General features: G+C 42.4%; 1 protein-coding gene across 1 annotated transcript in view; it reads left to right on the top strand.

The window, feature by feature from the left end:
• The window catches only part of LOC126354062 (cholinesterase-like), an 87,369-nt gene extending 67,523 nt beyond the window's left edge, over positions 1–19,846 (top strand). Inside the window, exons 8-10 of the mRNA XM_050003429.1 lie at positions 4,951–5,080; positions 12,535–12,667; positions 19,327–19,846. Coding sequence (XP_049859386.1) covers positions 4,951–5,080; positions 12,535–12,667; positions 19,327–19,531 — 468 coding nt within the window. The 3' untranslated portion in view covers positions 19,532–19,846. The remainder of the gene's footprint in view (positions 1–4,950; positions 5,081–12,534; positions 12,668–19,326) is intronic.
• Positions 19,847–20,330: the final 484 nt, after the last annotated feature.

Consider the following 20,330-nt stretch of genomic DNA (forward strand, 5'->3'; position numbering starts at 1 on the left):
CGTCGGAAACTAAACCGATTTTGTGACGTATTAAAAGTTCCTAATCAGGGGCAAATTATTTAGTTTCACCTGAGTGCTTCGGTAGCTAGGTATTTGAATATCTGTGAATTACTAGACACAGTTCGTGCGTTTTCGTCAGGGTCTACATTAGAGATGAGCAGCACGTGCCGATAGTCCGTTTATCTGCATAATTTAGTTTTCCACGGACAGGGACTGCGATTGTTGTCTGCGGATCGAGTTGGTGAAACTTCGCTCTCAGCTTCAGGCTGTGATTGCTTCGGTCACACAGCTTGAGGCTGCATTGGATGGGCACCACTGTTGTGGGCCGGCCAAGGGGATCCAACGGACGTCCAGCACGTCCGAGTCCTCCGATCTGTCCTCACCGGTGGCCAACTCAGTTACTGCTCGCACTGAGGTAGGAGTGGGAGGTCGCCCCAGGGTGAAGCAGGTGACCAAAGACTTCCCAGGCGGCCGCACCTAAGGCCTCCCCGGTTTGTCTCACAAACAAGTTCCAGGTGCTGTTTGTGGCTGATACTGAGCCAGGTGTTGTCGTCTGTCCTCTTTCAGAGGAAACCACTCAGCCTGCAAGATCCTGGCAATCACAGAAGGTGGGGCTATTGGTAGTTGGGAGCTCCAACGTTAGTCGCGTTGTAGAGCCCCTTAGGGACTTGGCTGACTAAAACCAATGCGCACTCCGTGTGCATACAGGGTGGAGCCACTCCAGATGTGGAAAGGGTCCTCCCAGATACCATGAAAAGCACTGGGTGCAGCCAACTGCAGGTGGTTGCTCACGTCGGTACCAATGATATGTGTCACTTTGGATCAGAAGACATTCCCTCTGGTTTCGAGCGGCTAACAGAAGTGGTAAAGGCTGACAGTCTTGCTCGCAAGATGAAAACAGAGCTGACTATTTGCAGCATAGTCGACATAACCGATTGCGGACCTCTGGTAAAGAGCCTAGTGGAGGGTCTGAAAGGCACAGACGGTTCTGCGACCATGTTGGCTGCAGATTCCTCGACTTGCGCCAAAGGGTGGTTGGGTTCCGCTGAATAGGTCAGGTGTGCACTATACGCAGGAGGCTACACGGGTAGTTGGGGCTGTGTGGTGTGGACTGAGTCGTTTTTTTTAGGTTAGAGGGGCCGCGGGAAGTAAGCTGTGGATCAGCAGCAGCAACTACAACAAGAACATTAATTTCCCCCTCTTCTGTCGTCACTTGTTTCCTTCTGTTACGTAACTGGTTGAAGAGGTTGATAAATAATTACCGAGATGGTTGACGTCTATTGGATTATCTTGCTGCATACAACGTACAAGGACGAACTGCGTTCTTCTAACACTCTCTATACACTATGAGCATGTTGTTTTTTTCTGCATTGCTAAATTCCATCGTGCACTCAAGAGCTACTGCATAGACTGTCACTGCACTAACTGACTAGTAAGATGAAATGCATTCAAGGAGCACTCAAGCATATTGTAAGGAAACATAGTATCGTACATTGCAATGACGCAAGTTCAATTGCAGAAACAAATATCGGTCTGGAATTTTATCAAAATACGTTATCTCGAAAAGGACTCTCACTAGAATACTGCAACCAACACACTGACATTCTAATTTAGCCTACTTTAATTTGTTAAATCAATAGGAATTATTCCATTTAAAAAGTGTATATTTGTACAAAAATAAACTTTCCAAGTATTGCTACAATCTGTTTATTGGCTACCAGTTCGGCCTCTGACTACCAATCCACAGGAGTGAAAACCGGCAACCAGCTTCAATGCAACTCAAATCAAATGAATTATAAAATATTATGATACTAAAAGAAGAGATGTGTCATTCAAGCAATTGACTGCCGTGTATCAAAAGACCGTGAAGGGATGTTACAATCTGCTGGCCTCTCGCCGTTGAGGATATCTGCTCATGCCTCACAGTGCTGCCCTGGCGTGTACCTTGGTAGCTTAATATTTTTTAACGTGGTTGTTGATGGGACTACTGTAGCCAGAGTTGATTTTCTGGTGCCGTGTGGCGCCCTGTCTGACGACGAAAACGTACATTCTCTGGCCATGGGTGGCCTCCATCACAGCTGGAGCCCACTACATTGACCTACCAAACGTACAGGAGCAAATTTCATCACCCATCCTGAAACAAGAGGTTCTTGGCGTGTGTAGTGGAGTGGAGTAGGTGTAGTAAGATCCTCTTCTTTCATTGTCTCCGATGGGCTTTTTTATTTATTGGGATTATGTGATATGTGCTAAAGAATAGGTAAAATGTTGCTTCTGTATTTCCTTCCCCACCTTCCCCAGTGAAATATTCAGTTTATGCTTGAATGTGTCCTCTCTCATTATTATCCATTACTCTGTGGGTGGAATGTTATCGAAGTAACACTTTGATATCATTGTCAGTGCAAAACTCATTGAAATAATGTGATGTTAGCTGTGGACGGTTGTTGTTTAAAACTGTATGTAGAAATCCTTCACTTATGAAAATCCAAACTAGAGTTTGCATCATGGTATCAGATGTGACAGACATCAGAAAATTAGACACCTCTAAGCATAAACATTTTCAAGATGGCCACAATATCCAAACGAGTAGTTTGGTATGGACCATTAACTGATTTTTTTCGGTCATGCAGGCTGATGATTTTCACATTTAGAGCATAAACATCCAGTATTTTCTACCGCTTGCATGCAGCCAACGGTAAATACGTCCCGTAACCGACTATTCCATAGGGGCCGTTTCCAACAGCTTGTATATAGAAGTGATAGAAGTTCTCCAGAATGTCTAACTAATGCTGTTCTGGATTTGATGGCAGTGTCAACAGTCCATTAACTTAATACATCGCAGAATTCACAGTCTTAGTAACACTTTGTTATATTTGAACGGATACCTGATTTCAGCTTTACAGCAACCATTAGATCTACAAGAAGAAAATATAAATGATGGTGTTTCAGATTTTATGAACTCTGAACATAAGCCAATTACATACAAAAGAGAAACTTTATAAGGAAACAATGTAGTGGACACATGCTCTTTAACTGAACTGACTTACAGTGTGCATGAGATTGAAATAATGACTATCATTTAGAAATCTTGGCACTGGTGGGCAGGGTGGTGACAGATCTTTAAAAAATATGTACTTAGCATATTTAAATGTCAGAATGGAAAGTCAAATATGTGAACTGAGCTGATGTAAAAACTGTAAAGCAGTGACTAACTTTTAAACTGGAAAGAGTGGGAACTACTTACATATTAATGTTAACTGGTATGTTAAAAGTAGTAACAGTTATGTAAAGTATGCCTGAAAGCACAAACACAGATATGTTGAACTGGATGGTCAAGGTGACCTCAGCAGTTATTTTGCTATTTAGGCAGTCCTTCTACATGCATGAACCTTAGAAAAGACTGCAGTGCACGAGAACCACTAGTTTTCAGTGTAGGGGGGGGCACTGGTTTGTACTGATATTGGTGGATCATACTGATGTTGTCACTGGCCAGCAGTCCATTGAAAGAGGGTAGAGTCTCAAAAAACATTATCTAGAAACTACCACAACGTAGTCTGTTGTGAATCTACCTTGCATTAATAACTATGTTTGTAGTAGTTGGTATCTCATGAGGTGGAAATTTATGTATTTCATTGCATTTACCTATCACCATGTCAAGGAAATTTATTTGATTGTTTGTTTCGATATTTACATTAAACATGTCTTTAGGCTGTGTTGAAGATATTGTTTCGGCCACTTCTTTAATTTCTTCTCCATTACTTTCATATAGTAAGGTACAGTTGTCATTGTGTCTATAATAATGGATGATTCTTTGTTGTGTAAACATTATAGTATGGAATTTATAAACAACTGATGGTAATTAACTGTCAAATCTGTTAACTTTTCAGTTGTGACCGAGCTCAATGTTCGTTTTAAGATATTTTGTTATGCGCTATTATCAAAACATAGACCGCTCCCTAGTATTTTCCTAATGTGCTTACAGAATTCCCTAAGTTTTTGCAGCTCGAAAATGTCGACGACATTATGATACAACCTAAGAACAGCAGAGTAGGTAACATAGTTGTGATGTACAACAATGTGTGAATTGTGAAGTCGTCTTGATGCAAAACACTTTTTGTTATTTGTTTACTTATTTACTCCCCAAACAAGTTTCAGCGACATATATCGCCTTCATCGGTGGGTTCTTTAAATCTAAAACACGCTGAAAATAGCATAGTTAATAAAACACTATAACAAATTATTAAATTTGCACTGTTTGTTTTTAAACATTGTTTTCTGTAGATACTTTCTTACTAAATAACTGCCTAGTACACACCAAAACTGGATCCACAACACCACCACAATCCTAACGGTGTAAGACTGACGTACGTAAGTTCACGTTTTAGTATTTGTTTACCAACAGCCGCTCACACAGTTGCAGATGACGTGAGGTATGTCGAGAAAAACAGCAACAGACCAAGTACTGAAAATCTGCCGCAAACAGCGACAATAATTCTTAAAACAATATTGTAATGTGCAGTAAATAAAGTAGTAATACAATATCCACAAAAAACAAAAGTTGAAACACAAACAGTGAATATGTAATGATGTGTTCTGTGTTTTGTTAACCTTGCTATTTTCTGCAAGTTTTAGATTTAAAGAACCCACTGATGATGATGACGATGTTTGTCGCTGAAACTAGTTTGGGGAATAAATAAGTAAATAAATAACTAAAAGTGTTTTGCATCAAGACGGATTCACAATTTTCGTACTATCGTTTTTCTATGCAAGCACGGACCAAATGCAGGAATTCCAAGATAAAGTTATTAGTTGTGATGTGGCTTTATGTAGAACTTATGAGAGCCTTGATCATTAGTGTTGAACTAACAGTTTCTGAAGATGACAGCTCATTTTTACTTCCTACAGTGTATGACAAACGTGAGTTTTATAATTTTTTTTGTTTCACTGCAACAGTTCAGCAACGATTTGCGTTTTTTGGAGCCGACTGATGCGCTCGTGAGGCGAGTGACGGAAATGACAGAGCTGCCCGTCTTCTACTATGAGTTTGATTACCGTGGAAAGAATGTAAACGTCACTCAATGGGGTAAGTACTGAGAACGGAGCGCAAACAATTTGATGAGTACAGAACTCAATATTCTAATATACACTCCTGGAAATGGAAAAAAGAACACATTGACACCGGTGTGTCAGACCCACCATACTTGCTCCGGACACTGCGAGAGGGCTGTACAAGCAATGATCACACGCACGGCACAGCGGACACACCAGGAACCGCGGTGTTGGCCGTCGAATGGCGCTAGCTGCGCAGCATTTGTGCACCGCCGCCGTCAGTGTCAGCCAGTTTGCCGTGGCATACGGAGCTCCATCGCAGTCTTTAACACTGGTAGCATGCCGCGACAGCGTGGACGTGAACCGTATGTGCAGTTGACAGACTTTGAGTGAGGGCGTATAGTGGGCATGCGGGAGGCTGGGTGGACGTACCGCCGAATTGCTCAACACGTGGGGCGTGAGGTCTCCACAGTACATCGATGTTATCGCCAGTGGTCGGCGGAAGGTGCACGTGCCCGTCGACCTGGGACCGGACTGCAGCGACGCATGGATGCACGCCAAGACCGTAGGATCCTACGCAGTGCCGTAGGGGACCGCACCGCCACTTCCCAGCAAATTAGGGACACTGTTGCTCCTGGGGTATCGGCGAGGACCATTCGCAACCGTCTCCATGAAACTGAGCTACGGTCCCGCACACCGTTAGGCCGTCTTCCGCTCACGCCCCAACATCGTGCAGCCCGCCTCCAGTGGTGTCGTGACAGGCGTGAATGGAGGGACGAATGGAGACGTGTCGTCTTCAGCGATGAGAGTCGCTTCTGCCTTGGTGCCAACGATGGTCGTATGCGTGTTTGGCGCCGTGCAAGTGAGCGCCACAATCAGGACTGCATACGACCGAGGCACACAGGGCCAACACCCGGCATCATGGTGTGGGGAGCGATCTCCTACACTGGCCGTACACCTCTGGTGATCGTCGAGGGGACACTGAATAGTGCATGGTACATCCAAACCGTCATCGAACCCATCGTTCTACCATTCCTAGACCGGCAAGGGAACTTGCTGTTCCAACAGGACAATGGACGTCCGCATGTATCCCGTGCCACCCAACGTGCTCTAGAAGGTGTAAGTCAACTACCCTGGCCAGCAAGATCTCCGGATCTGTCCCCCATTGAGCATGTTTGGGACTGGATGAAGCGTCGTCTCACGCGGTCTGCACGTCCAGCAAGAAACGCTGGTCCAACTGAGGCGCCAGGTGGAAATGGCATGGCAAGCCGTTCCACAGGACTACATCCCGCATCTCTACGATCGTCTCCACGGGAGAGTAGCAGCCTGCATTGCTGCGAAAGGTGGATATACACTGTACTAGTGCCGACATTGTGCATGCTCTGTTGCCTGTGTCTATGTGCCTGTGGTTCTGTCAGTGTGATCATGTGATGTATCTGACCCCAGGAATGTGTCAATAAAGTTTCCCCTTCCTGGGACAATGAATTCACGGTGTTCTTATTTCAATTTCCAGGAGTGTATATTTAAAAAATCGTGTCACCTTTTTCTAACTTCTGACGGTATAAACTTAACACCACGTGTTGTTGTTTTGCATACGTTTTGTCCATACCAACGTACAAATGAACCACACAACGGAATAAAGGGAACCAGCATCATTGTCAGCATGCGAATAAATAAGAGGACCACACAAAAATTTAGTCACCCCGGTGTCACGCAGAGCTGAATCGTTGCGCCTTTACAGGTGGCGCAGCTTTCTTGTCACATGCTCAACCGCGTATCTCTACGTGAGTCCAGGGCAGTAGCGATCAGTGGGACATTTATGTTTCATGATGCAATAATTTACCAACAGCTGTATGTATTGTAGAAATTTATTTTACGAACTTCTATGTCCTACCAGTTTCGGCATTACATTGATGCCATCTTCAGGTCCCACACGTCATAGTCGTGAAATCGCTATATACGGAAGGAGCCATATAACTGGATCCGTGAATCAAATTGTTATGCAACTGCTCTTGGTGGCCAGGCGACACAGACTCTGTGTCGTCTGGCCACCAAGAGCTGAAGTACATGCCAGCCGTTGTCAGACGGTCCACAATGGATCAACGAAGATTTATGTTTCAAATGAACTATGTACGTAAATATAGGCAAATTAAAGACATGACAGAGTGACAAAAAGGGGCAACTGTGTTTGGTTGCGCCCGTGGCCATATGGTGTGTGAGGTTGCTGGATTTTTTTGAGTTATGCGGCGGACTGTCCAGCATATCCACAAACAGTGGTTTAGCTCACGTGGCCACGAAACACGACATCAGAATTGTGAGAGTGAAAAAATCCTGACTGAGAGGGGCTGGAGACGCGATTCGCGGCCCGTGAATCAAAATCGCTTCAAAAACCAATAGTAATGCTGTAGGCAGTGAATGAAGGTCCATCCCAACCTGTTAGTGAAATTTTAGCGATAGAACGTTGGGATGGGAACTGCATGTAATGACGATTTGAAGTTGGTCATCTCACAAGAGGCCATTGATACCCTTGTTTTCAGGACGACACAACGACGTTCATAAGACTGGAAGAGAATGTAACCAGTATTCTGAACACTCTCTCACTCTAATACATCTAGAATGGTCTGCAAAATCACCTGATCTGTCCGCAGGACATTTCTGAATAGAGGGTGAAACGTCGCCATCATCTCATCATCCCCCCAATCTGGGAGAACTGCTTAACGAAATCCTCAGCTTGTGGCTTGACCTGAATTGAGCGTTCCTATACAGTCTTCTGGATTCAGTTCCTAACCGAATCCAGGCGATTATCAAGTTCAAGGGAGCAATTACGCAGTATTAGATGATGCTTGTAATGCTTACTTTTTTGCCAGGTGAGCTTGCTAGTCATGAAATGCTAAGAAATAGAGAGGCTATGGTGCTAAGCCCGCCAACAAAGGACTTGTTTTTCCAACAGCGGAGGAGTACTGCATCGCCACCTCCCACTTGAGAGTCCGCAGCTCGTGGTCGTGTGGTAGCGTCCCACGCCCGGGTTCCCAGGTTCGATTCCCGGCGGGGTCAGGGATTTTCTCTGCCTCGTAATGACTGGGTGTTGTGTGATGTCCTTAGGTTAGTTAGGTTTAAGTAGTTCTAAGTTCTAGGGGACTGATGACCATAGATCTTAAGTCCCATAGTGCTCAGAGCCATTTGAACCATTTGAACCACTTGAGACCTGCCTGTCCCCTTCCCTCCCTCCCCCCCTCCCCTTCCGGGGATAGTTCTCCACAGACAAAGAATTTTCTGCGACTCTGCGACTCTCCTCCTTCCTGAACCGAGCGCCAACAGACAAAGGATTTTCCCCCACCCTCTTAACTGCTCTGGTGCAGACAATGATGTACTCATTCCCGTCCAAGACGCCCAGGTGTTAGGTTCTATGTTTAACTTTTTTTTTAAAACAATGACAAGCGATTACACTGGTACTGCCTCCGCTGCTCCATGAATCCAGTAAAAATTCGCGTGTAAGAAATTGTGAGATTGGTGGGGAATTCGGTCGCGGGCGCAAGTCTTTTTAGTTGACGCCACTACGGCGACGTGCTTGTGGATATGATGAGGACAACACACACATCTTGTCTCGAAAGGAGAAAATCCTTGCCCTGGACGGGAATCGAAACCAGTGCCTCGAGGTCAAAAGGCAGCAATGTTAACCACAAGACCACGAGCTGCTGACGTCAGATCGTTGATAAGGAATTAGAAGTTAAAATTACCTTACTGAAGTGTTTTATTTGATATTTTACATTTTTCAATCGAAATCAAAGCCTCATACACCGTTTGTATCGATATTGCATTCAGAAGTGTCGCTATCGGTTGTTCACTGGAAAACGGTTCAAAAAGTTGATCCTTTACCTCAGATAGCATCTAATCTTATCTTTTTCAATTGTCATTTTCTGAACTCTCGAGATGACTGGGCCCGCAGATGTCAGAAGCCGATGGTATAAGACCTCTTTCGTTTTCTCACGGGAATATTTGCGTGTAAAATCTCTGTAACGTCGGTTATCCTTATTCAGAGCTTCCTGAGCATTTTCAGATAGCGGACCAATCAGCAACGGAGCAGCTTCGATTATGGTGTAACCGTGCGTCAAAACTACGAGTATGTGGGCTGATGTCAGCATTGGGCGCTATTGCAGAATATTGTGAATCCGGTGATGTTGGCACCTGACTTTCGAGAAATACATAGTTTTTGCAGATTTCTTGATATATATGTTTTAGCTCTACAGTTCTCTGTACAAAATTGGAATAGTTCTGGGGCATTTCTAGAAAACAATATTACTATGCGAAATTTTGATCTTGTAAAAAAAAGTTTGGCGTTTTGCGAAAAAAAATTATGGTTACAGTTCCGAATATCTCCCCCCCTCCCCCCAAGAGCCATTTGAACCATTTGAACCACTTGAGATCTGCCTGTTCCCTTCCCTCCCCCCCCCCCCCCCCCCCCTGCCCTTCCGGGGATAGTTCTCCACAGACAAAGAATTTTCTACGACTCTGCGACTCTCCCTCTTTCCTGGACCCCAAGAATTCTGCAGAAAACCCTAATGACACTGTTTTTTTGTACATAACATTTTATAATTTCAATAACGAGGGACCCATTTTTACAGTGTGGCCATGTATTTAGCCTGTTGGTTTTAAACTATGCATACAGCTTTTCTGTTGCTGCATAGACAATGTCCAGTACACCAGATTTAGATACACAGAGTCTATCGTCTCCTCCGAGAAGTCTAATGTCCAATGTTTGGTTGCTTTACATCGATTTTTGGAGTAAATGCTGATTTCTTTGTATTCCCCACTTGTAGCCAGTTTTTTTTTTTTTTTTTTTTTTTTTTTTTTAGAACTGGTCGTTTTTATAGTCTTGCTTCATCGCAATTTTTTTTTTGCCAAATGCTTCAATTTACGTCTTTTTTACTTTCATTCACAGTTTTATTTTATTTTTGTGCATAATTTGTCATGTAGGATAAATTATATATGTTTTCAGCCCTAAATCTCGATTACAGTTATTCTTTTTTACTGTACCCTTTTCTAATAAATGACACCAGCCGATACAATCTATGATGGCTGCTGCTTTGTTTTAATAAGCTCCAATACAGTCAGTTTGGTTTTGCATCAACAGGTGCTACTAGTCTACACTCATAATGCTAATTCCTAACAAATGTAAATACTTTTTGCTTCTGCTCCACTTAACCACGCTAGTGAATTGAGACAGTCGACCTCAGATATCTACAATACCTTTTATATTTCATGTTCCCGAAAAGTACATAACGTAGGCGTTACATACATACAAACATATATATAAGCTTAAACTTACGAGAAGCGTAAATGAACAGAATAATAGTACATAGGAAGACTTTAGTACTCTGGTTTCATTTTTCGGCGGGACAAATCTAACGTTGTGTGCATCTTGTGACACAAACGGGGAGGAAAAGCGACCACATCGAAACCTGGGTGTTGGGCCACGAAATGTCATGATGTCACTGTGATCATGGTTGCCATGAACTACGTAACTCCTCATCTTTTAGTGCAAGATTTGACCACTACTCTAAGAGCAAGGTTAATCCGTTTACAGTACAGGCTGATTCGTTTTGATTAAAAGCACTGCTTTGCAGAAAATGTGCGTGATGCGAAATTCCTGTGGCTGTAATTGAGATTATACTGCCTGCGGTCAATGGCTGCTGCTGGCCACTCCTTCTGTAGCAAACGTGAGCTCGTATGCTGACGGACAGCCGATGGAACTTCACACTATGAATCGGACAGTGTGCAAAATGTCGTTTGTATTCCGCCAGGTGATGTTTCCTGCTGAATAGGTGGTCTAGCTGCAAGCGTTTTCAGCGTCGACGCTTTTTAGCTCATTGGATGACTTTTGTGGACACATGCTTCCATCCTTAATTTGTTACTCAAGACATCCAGCGTCCGTCGGGATTTGTCGGTATTGTTTCGTTACACTCTGTATATCAGTTGCGATGCGAGTAGGTGGAATTGTGGGTGCTACTGGTACCGATCATCACTTTAGAGAAACTATTGAAGCCGAACTTACATAATTACTTCCGCGCTGTATGGTTTCATACTTTAACATTTCAGTGTTTGTACCACGCAAAAAGCACAGTGTTCTATTGCACGTCACACTCAGCATCAAATCTTCCCATGTTTCTCCAGTATTTAATGTCAAATAAACGGTAGCTTTGTATCGAAAGGAAACAAGTACAACTTGAGCAAAGCATTCATTGCCTTTCAGACTCCAAACCTTGCCAGGTATTCTCCGTTGAGAATCGTAGTAGTTTTACAAAACAGTTCATTCTGCCAGACATTGATGTCAATATAATAGTATGAAAGCTTAATCATCTCTACTGTTCTTGCATTTGACGTGCTACTTGTGATAAATCTTTTGTTTGATATGTGATTTCTGTAGAATACGTAAACAAATAACATTGTGTTCTCCAGACGAGTAATTGTCGACCAATTTGTCTACAGACGTTCTCGAACCAGTTATTTTGTGGCTCAGGTAAACCTGGCAGCACAGACTGAATCGTGATAAGAATATTACGAGATAATAATTAAAAATGTACTATCCTTAGTTAATTAATATATAAATCCTTCACTGCATCACAAAGTATTTGTAAAACGGGCGCGTCAGGAAACTTGTGTGAAGAAACTATAGAACAATAATTTTGTATTTTTCAGTACAACCGAACAGTAAGTATTCTACGATTGGATAATAAACTGGCTTGATGAAACACTAGAGGAATTATTTCACAGCCTGAAGAAAAATCCCTTCGTAATTGTTTGTACCAAAAATTCAGTTGTGCAAGTAAAGTAATATTAATACTGTTTTCATGGGCAAGATTTTTTCCGTGCCATAGCTATGTATCGCGTTTCTTGTACTGGTAGGGGTTCATATCGAATGTGATTCGAGTTTTGTACCAATCGATATTGGCGTTAAGCTCCCTGGAAATTGTTTATCCAACAGGTAGTGATAGTTTTAATGGATCGTTCTTGATGTGTGCAGGATGTGTTGAGACAGTAAAAGGTTCTCTTGCAATATATAGCAACCAGTCGTATCTTCCCCCTTAGCGGACAACGCTAAAAGGAAAATACGATAAGGCTTGACAGAAAGTACCAAACAAAAACTAGAAACCGAAGCAACTCGGTTTTCTATTTTTGTATGTTATTCATGTAAATAATAATTACTAATATCATTCAGAAAGAAGTAAATTATCCAGTAACTAAGTAATGTGAAATTAATGTAAATCATTACAAGTAGAGAAGTGTTTTCTATTTGCGACTGTTCACATTGTGTTCAGTTCGGTATTGTAACAATAACTTTATCCAGCGATTAAGTTGCAATAAGTTAGAGCGTGGAGTACTAAATTTTTGTTGAAGATATTTTGAGTATATTTGTCATATCTGAAATGAATCTCAAGTATGGCGACAAGAATTATGATTCTATTATTATCCACTGCCATGTTATTCCAGGTGTAAAACATTCTGGTGAGCAGCCCTTCCTCTTCCTCAGAAAGGACACTGAGTACAACTTCGATCCCGACTCAGAGGAAGAGAGAGTGCGCAGGAATATTTTGCGATACTGGACCAACTTCGCTAAGTATGGGTATGTCGAACATTTACTTACTTTAGTGTGCATTTTGGAGTGCGCAAATACAATACAAATGTCCAATAAATAAACCATTTTGTCTCAGAAAATTGAACATTCAGTTGTGCTAAACGAGTCATCTTTTTGTTTGTATTAGCAGAAATCGCCAACGATTTCACTGTAAGGAAAAAAAAAACCGTCGGCCCGCGAAGGAATTATCCTAATGCGACGGAAATCGGTAGATATGATGAACATGTGCACAAATACAGGATGATTTCACAAATTAAGCAAGTCAGAAACATGTTGGTCCGCCTCTGGCCCTCATGCAAGCAGTTATTTGGCTTCGCATTGATTGGTAGATTTTTTGGACGCCCTCCTGAAAGCTACCGCGCTAAATCCTGTCCAATTGGCGCGTTAGGTCGTCAAAAACACGAGTTGGTTTTAGGGTCGTGCCATTAATGCCCCAAATGTTCTTAACTGGGGAGAGACTCGTGTCTCTAGACACGTCTCTTCTCTTCATCTGGGCTCAGTTCAAAGCGGGACTCATCACTGAAGACAATTCTACTCCAGTCAATGAGATTACAGCCCGAAAACGTGTCTTCAGACCCTGTGGAGAGTGGCGGGGTACTAAACCGACTGTCGCCCGCCATACGGCGTGACAACCAGGAGTGATGGTCTGAGATGCTATTTCGTTTCGTAACAGGTCCTCTTTGGAAGTCAATACGGCACTCACGAGTCAGGGGCTCGTATTGTTAGCCAAGTAACATGTTGTAATAATACTTAGAAAATATATGTTGGTACAAACATACACTTTTTAAATTCAAATGGTTCAAATGGCTGTAAGCACTATGGGACTTAACATCTGACGTCATCAGCCCACTAGACATACAACTACTTAAACCTAACTTACCTAAGGACATCCATCACATACATCCATGCCCGAGGCAGGATTCGAACATGCAACCGTAGCAGCCACGTGGTTCCGGACTGAAGCGCGTAGAACCGCTCGGCCACAGCAGACGACACTTTTATAAATGGAACAATGCCTATTGACATTAACAAACTAAAAGTTGAGTAAATTAGAGTCTCAGTGCTGTTTGTTGCAGGATTATAGTGTGAGATGTTTACAAGATAGCGTATTTTGAAAGGCTCCAACACCGGCACTGTTCCAATACCGGCACTTGAGCTCTACCTGTGGTGGTACACACTAAAGAACAACACAAAAGTATACACCAGTTGTGTGGATTCTGACTGGTAACGAGACGACTGACAAGACTCGTATGGAACGACAGCTGCATACGTGTTAGCATTTTAGCGGATATGTCTGAGCATACGTAATTTCATACCATCGGGCGTATTTAGAATGTCCTTGTAGACAGTGTCTTTCAGCTTTCCCAACAGAAAAAAGTCTACAGACGTCAAATCCAGGGAACGGGCTGGCCAAGGTACTGGTCCTCTGCCGGCCGCGGTGGCCGAGCGGTTCTAGGCGCTTCAGTCTGGAACCGCGCGACTGCTACGGTCGTACTTTCGAATCCTGTCTCGGGCTTGGGTGTGTGTGTTGTCCTTAGGTTCGTTAGGTTTAAGTAGTTCTAAGTTCTAGGGGGCTGAAGACCTGAGATGTTAAGTCCCATAGTGCTCAGAGCCATTTGAACTGGTCCTCTGATGTGAATGGAGTGCAACCCATGTCAACGGAGAAAGCGTAGGTCACTTGCCTAACTCATACACATCCTCACGATATTCCGCGGGAACTAAATGCAACTGTACCAAGAAGAATAATTTCAACCTATTCAGTCTTCAATCGTTTCCTTCTGTTTCGTTGTCTAGGTGTTACACTTCCATCTCCACGTAACACGTTGAAGGGGTTGATAAATAACTGCCGAGATGATTGACGTCTATTGGGATATCTTGCTGCATATAACGTACAAGAACGAACTTCGTTTTTCTGACACTCTCCACACACTATGACCATGCGTTTTCTGCACTGGTAAATCCCATCGTCGTCTCAAGAGCTACTGCTTGGACTCTCACACACTAGCCGACTAGCAAGTCGCAATGCACTCAAGGGACACACAAGCACACTGTAAGCAAACATACCATCGTACCTAGCAACGAAGCAAGTTAAAATGCACAAATTAGGTCGGTGCGTAAATTTTTCAAAATAAGATATCTCGTAAAAGACTCTCACTGGAATTCTGCAACGAACGACAGTAACATTCTAATTTAGTCAGGTTTCAGTTTGCTAGTGTCAATAGGCACTGTTCCGTTAAGAAAAACATACTTTATGAGTGTTATTACAAAATGGTTCAATTGGCTCTGAGCACTATGGGACTTAACAGGGCATCAGTCCCTAGAACTACTTAAACCTAACTAACCTCAGGATATGACACACATCCAAGCCCGAGGCAGGATTCGAACCTGCGACGGTAGTGGTCACGCGGTTCCATACTGTAGCACCTAGAACCACTACTGGCCGGCTAAGTATTATGACAATCTGTTTATTGGCTACAAATACGGTGTGAATATTACCGAAATATCAGCTTAATAATTCATGGTTGCAAAATACTAACACAAATAATTTACAGAAGAATGAAAAAAATTTCAGAGCCAACCTCGGGGACGTTCAGTTTGCCAGCAGAGGATCCAATAGATAAATAGACAATGCTCTAACATACGGGGGAGTGCAGACTTTATGACTTAACTTGGAAGAAAGGTTAAAGGGAGGCAAAACTGTGTTCATAGCTTTTATGGAAAACTTTTGACAATGTTGAATGGAATACACTCTTTGAAATTCAGAAGATAGAAGGGATAAAATGCGGTAAGTGAAAGAAACCAGAAGCGAATTATAAGACTCGAAGGGCATGAAAGGGAAGAGGTGATTGAAAGAGAGAGAGACAGAGCTGTAGTCTATGTGCAATGTTATTCATACCGTACATAGAACAAGCAGTAAAGGAAGCAAAAGAAAAATGTGAAGGAGAAGTTAAAGTTCAAGTAGAATAAGTAAGAACTCAGACGTTTGCTAGTGACATTGTAATTTTGTCAAACAGTAAAGGATTTAGAAGTGCAGTCGCGTGCAATAGACAGTCTCTCGTAAGGAAGATATAAGATGAACATTAACAAAAGCAAAACAACGGTATTTGAATGTAGTTGAATTAAATCAGGCGGTACTGCAGGAACTAAGCTAAGAAATGGGACAATGAAAGTAAGAGATGATTTTTGCTCTTTGGACGGCAAAATTACTGATAATGATCAAAGTAGAGAGTATGTCAAATGTAGATTGCCAACGGCAAGAAACGTGTTTCTGAAGAAGAGAAATTTGTTAACCTCGATATAAATTGCAGTTTTCGAAGATATTTGGAATGTATTCTTGTATGGAAGTAAAACATGGAGGAAAAGTAGATCAGACAAAAAGAGAATAGAAGCTTTGGAAATGTGATGCTACAGAAGAATGCTGAAGATTAGCTGGGTAGTTCTCACTACTAATGAGGAGGTATTGAATAAAATTGGGGCAATAATGTGTGGCATAATTTGACGAAAAGAAGAGACTGTTTAATATGACTAATTCTGAGACATCAGGAAATCTTCAGTTTAATATTGAAGGGATATGGGGGGGAGGGGGGGGGATTGCAGAGTGATATCAAGAGAGCAAGTAAGCAGGTTCAGCAGTTATGTGGAGACAAAAAGGCTTGCTCAAGATACAGTAGCGTTGAGAACTGCGTCAAACCAGTATTCGCATTGAAGACCACAACAACAACAAACTTCTGAGATTATCTGTTGTGAAACCAACGTACATCTGTCTCTTCAATTGGCACTGAGAATGCTACGCAACCAGTTATTTACCACAAAAAATATCATACATTTGACAACCGTTTGCGCAATATTCTTACAAGGAAACTCCCCATCACATCCGTCTCCGATTGAGTGGTAAGATGGGCCTCTAGATAGCCTGTGAAAAACTGAACACAGATCACGCATGAGAACAGGAAGAAAGTGTGCTGAAGTGTGAAAAAATACAAAACAGAAACAGTGAAAGGTCCAAGTTTAGAAATTTAGGAATACTGAAAGGAAATTAACTGCCCAGAGTCGTGATTACGTGGTCACCGTGTTGGACTGTGAAGCGGACAAGCTGTGCTTAGAACTCCCTCGCGCCTTTTATTTTATTTTTCCACAACATTATGAACTTCCCATCCGTCATGGAAGTGTTTGTTTCCTTTTTGTAGTCTTGGTAGTTGTCATACTATACACTGGTTATAGAATATGAGTCATGTGGTAAGTATACGTTACCGTCGGAAGTATACGTGATAAATAGTGAGAACAGGCGAGAAACCACATAGACATCTCACAGAAATGAAAACAACAAATAAACAGGAGTGAACTATGTTACAACAAAGGAATTCAACAGTCAAAGCTTCCAAAACCGAACGCAACTTCAAAAACGTTAAAAACGTGTATTCTGAGAGAGCACAAAGAAACTGAGTGATAGTGAAATTGTTCCATTCATTTGTTGCTTATGTGACAAACTATTATGTTTTCATCATTTCTTGGAAGTGGTTACATTCACATTCATACGAACACCTATATCGGGCAAGGAGTCATACCTCACTCACTTGCCAGGGGTACAAATTAGGTGTGACGTTAAAAGACTCCTAATGTATGACATACCTACTGTCACTAATGTCGTGTGTGACACACAAGACGTGTTTACCAACGGAGGATTCGCTTGACTTGTCGCGTTGTTATCAAATGTTTGCGGTTCCTGTTCGAAAGCCTGCTGCTAATAGAGTACTTGTGCAGAATGAACTTTCATTTTAAGTCGCTTCCTTACACCTCACTGTTGCAGGCGGACGTTACACCACGACACAGACACAAATTCAATACATATATAAAAGGGAACAGTGGACATCCCGTCAGAATCTGAACACAGATCAAGCAAAAAAACAGAAAGAAGGTGTGATGAACTACGAAAAAATGCAAAATATAAACACTGAACGGTGCAAGCATAAGAAGTGCAACTATATAGGGCAGCCTGGAAGAGCGACCGCATCGTGATAGAACGGCCACGGTGTTATATTGTATATATCCTTGCACCTTTCAATGTATATATTTTACATTTTTTCATAATATATATATTGGCACGAATGAAGTTTTACCATTCTACCACGATGCGGTCGCTCTGCCGGGCTGTTCTATGTGCTCTATGTTGCTGCACTTCTTATCCTTCGACCGTTCAATGGTTTATATTTTGTATTTTTCATAGTTCTGTGGTGTGCGTACTGTAAGATCTTCGGTACACACACCATCAGATTATTTGACTTGTCGCTCTAACGAAGTAGGCGAGTGTCAGCAATATGTCTCGTGGTCTTATCGTGGCGTGTTTATATTCTGCCGTTAGGTAAGACGATAGAAATTCCACTTGCACTCTTAGAGTAGTAGATAGACGGTGACCAACTTTAAACAGAACTTGATTAATTTTCACCCTGATTTATTAAAATAATAAGCATAAAAATATCTTAACTGGTTTCTGGATGCTATTTACAATTGACAATCTGAAGTTCCTTTGGTCTTGTTATGTTAATCTTATTCTGAAATGTCTCTGATACTTGACAAAGAGTCTATTCATCTATCTTCATGGCTATGTACAGGAATATGGTACTCTTATTAGGCGCAGACTGGCACTTGACTATAGACTAGTGCAGACTAATGCATACTGGTACAGACAGGTGCAGATAAATGCAGACTGATGCAGACTGACTAATCGGAGGTCTGTACACTCGTTATAATACCTTGCGCGTTCAGGTATCACTGCGCGAGTGTGATCCACAAGGAGAAAAGGTTCTACGTTAATAGCAATCTCATTGGCTGCGTTACATATTAATACGCGGATTAGCGGAAGCAGCAGTTGGTCCGTCTCTAAGACAGCGCCATCTCGTTGTGCAGAGACGGACGAGCGCTGCGCCTGCGCTGTTGTGCTTAGCGGGGCGCGCTCTATTGGGAAAGTTGTGTACGCGCTGACTACGAGGAACTATGTACGCAAAAATTTCATTACACCTTCTTCCTGGTTTCTTGCTTGATCTTTGTTCAGTTTTTGAAGGGCTATCCACTGAGCCTTCTTACCAGTATATCTGAGCGGGCTTCGTTGGGAGTTTCCCCTGTCATTACTAAACCTTCTGAGGGATATTTCAGTGAGTGCACGTATAATACCTGGAATATTTGACTGCCTGAAAGTAAAGTGCGAGTGTTACATTTATCATGTTAGGAAGAACGACGGGAATTAAGTACTCAGATAACGTATATTGGAAACAAGTGCATTTAAAATCTTTATTAGAGGAGAGTACAGGTTGGTGGCACTTGTGTTACGATACCCAGAAGTAATTCGCTGAAGTCTACAGACAGGGGCTGTTATAGGAATACATAACACATAGTACTAAGAACATTGAGTGTAGCAGGCGTCAGAAATGAAAATACGCAAATAATTAACAGTAATTTAGTGTCAACAGATAAAATTGAAATGAAATTTTTACTAGTAATTTTTTTTAGACCTTATATTTTTCCCTGAGACATTTAAGTCTCTTGTTTATCTACGATAACGACTGAATCAGAAGAAATGAATTAAAATTTGTAAAATTTAATATCCTCTTCGATCTAGACGGAGTCAACATCAGCTTTTCCTTTGTTTTCAGTAATCCGACCCCAGAGGCAGACCCTGTGGTGTGGGAGCCGTACGACAACACAAACCGCAGTTACTTGCTGATGCAGACCAACTTCACACTTGCCTATGATAAGGACGCAGAGAGGATGGAGTTCTGGAACAAGAACCTTGCGCTACTCCCCTACGCAGACGATCTCTTAGATAATACGAATGTATCGTTTTATGGCGATATGTAGTTGTGACATTCACTGGAGTGACCGCGTCAAGTGAACGCAACCGCGTGAGTTCGTAAAATGCAGGAGTACATCTCGGTTCATAACACCACCGGAACGCCAGTAGACTAACCATGAAATTGTCTATGGATCCCATTTCTCATCCACATGATGAAAACTGATCGTGACGAAGAACTTCCAAACATGAATCACTGTAATTATTAAGAGAATTAAGAAATACATTTATTTAAATTCGAAAAGTAATGTAAAATCTAAGTTAAATGTCTTTTATTAGCATTATTACGCTAGAAACAGATGTAAGAATCACGAAACAAAAAATCTAAGTTCTAAGTGCTTTCCTATAATGTACTATAATGGTGGAGGAAGGGTGTGGACTAGTGGTTCTTTGGTGGGAGTGGAGAGTAGTTGTAGAAGATGAAGACAGCAAGTGGCAGCAAATAATTCAATGGTTTTTAAGTTGGACAAGAGGAGAGACAGCGCCCACAGGAGGTGAGTGGCAGTAAACCTCTGCCTGAGACGGACTGGAAACGGTAAGTCGGAGTCAGCGCTTTCCATCTCCGTGGCTCGGCAACGACCTCGGTAGCAGCACATTGAACTGTCCAAGTGGTGTGTCATTCGGAGGCGCCTCTGGTCTCGTAATTGCAGTCAGGAGGAGCTGTCCTGTGGCGGTGGCGCCCCAGGGTCAGCTTTGGATCGGTGGCTGTCAGGCGGCAGTCGCTCAAAATTGAGAGAACGTTAAATCGACCCCTGATCCGTTCATTTTTTAGGCTTTGGGGAAGGTGGCGGATAAAAATCCGTTCAG

This window comes from Schistocerca gregaria, chromosome 3 (genome assembly GCF_023897955.1).
Source record: "Schistocerca gregaria isolate iqSchGreg1 chromosome 3, iqSchGreg1.2, whole genome shotgun sequence".
Lineage (NCBI taxonomy): Eukaryota > Metazoa > Arthropoda > Insecta > Orthoptera > Acrididae > Schistocerca > Schistocerca gregaria.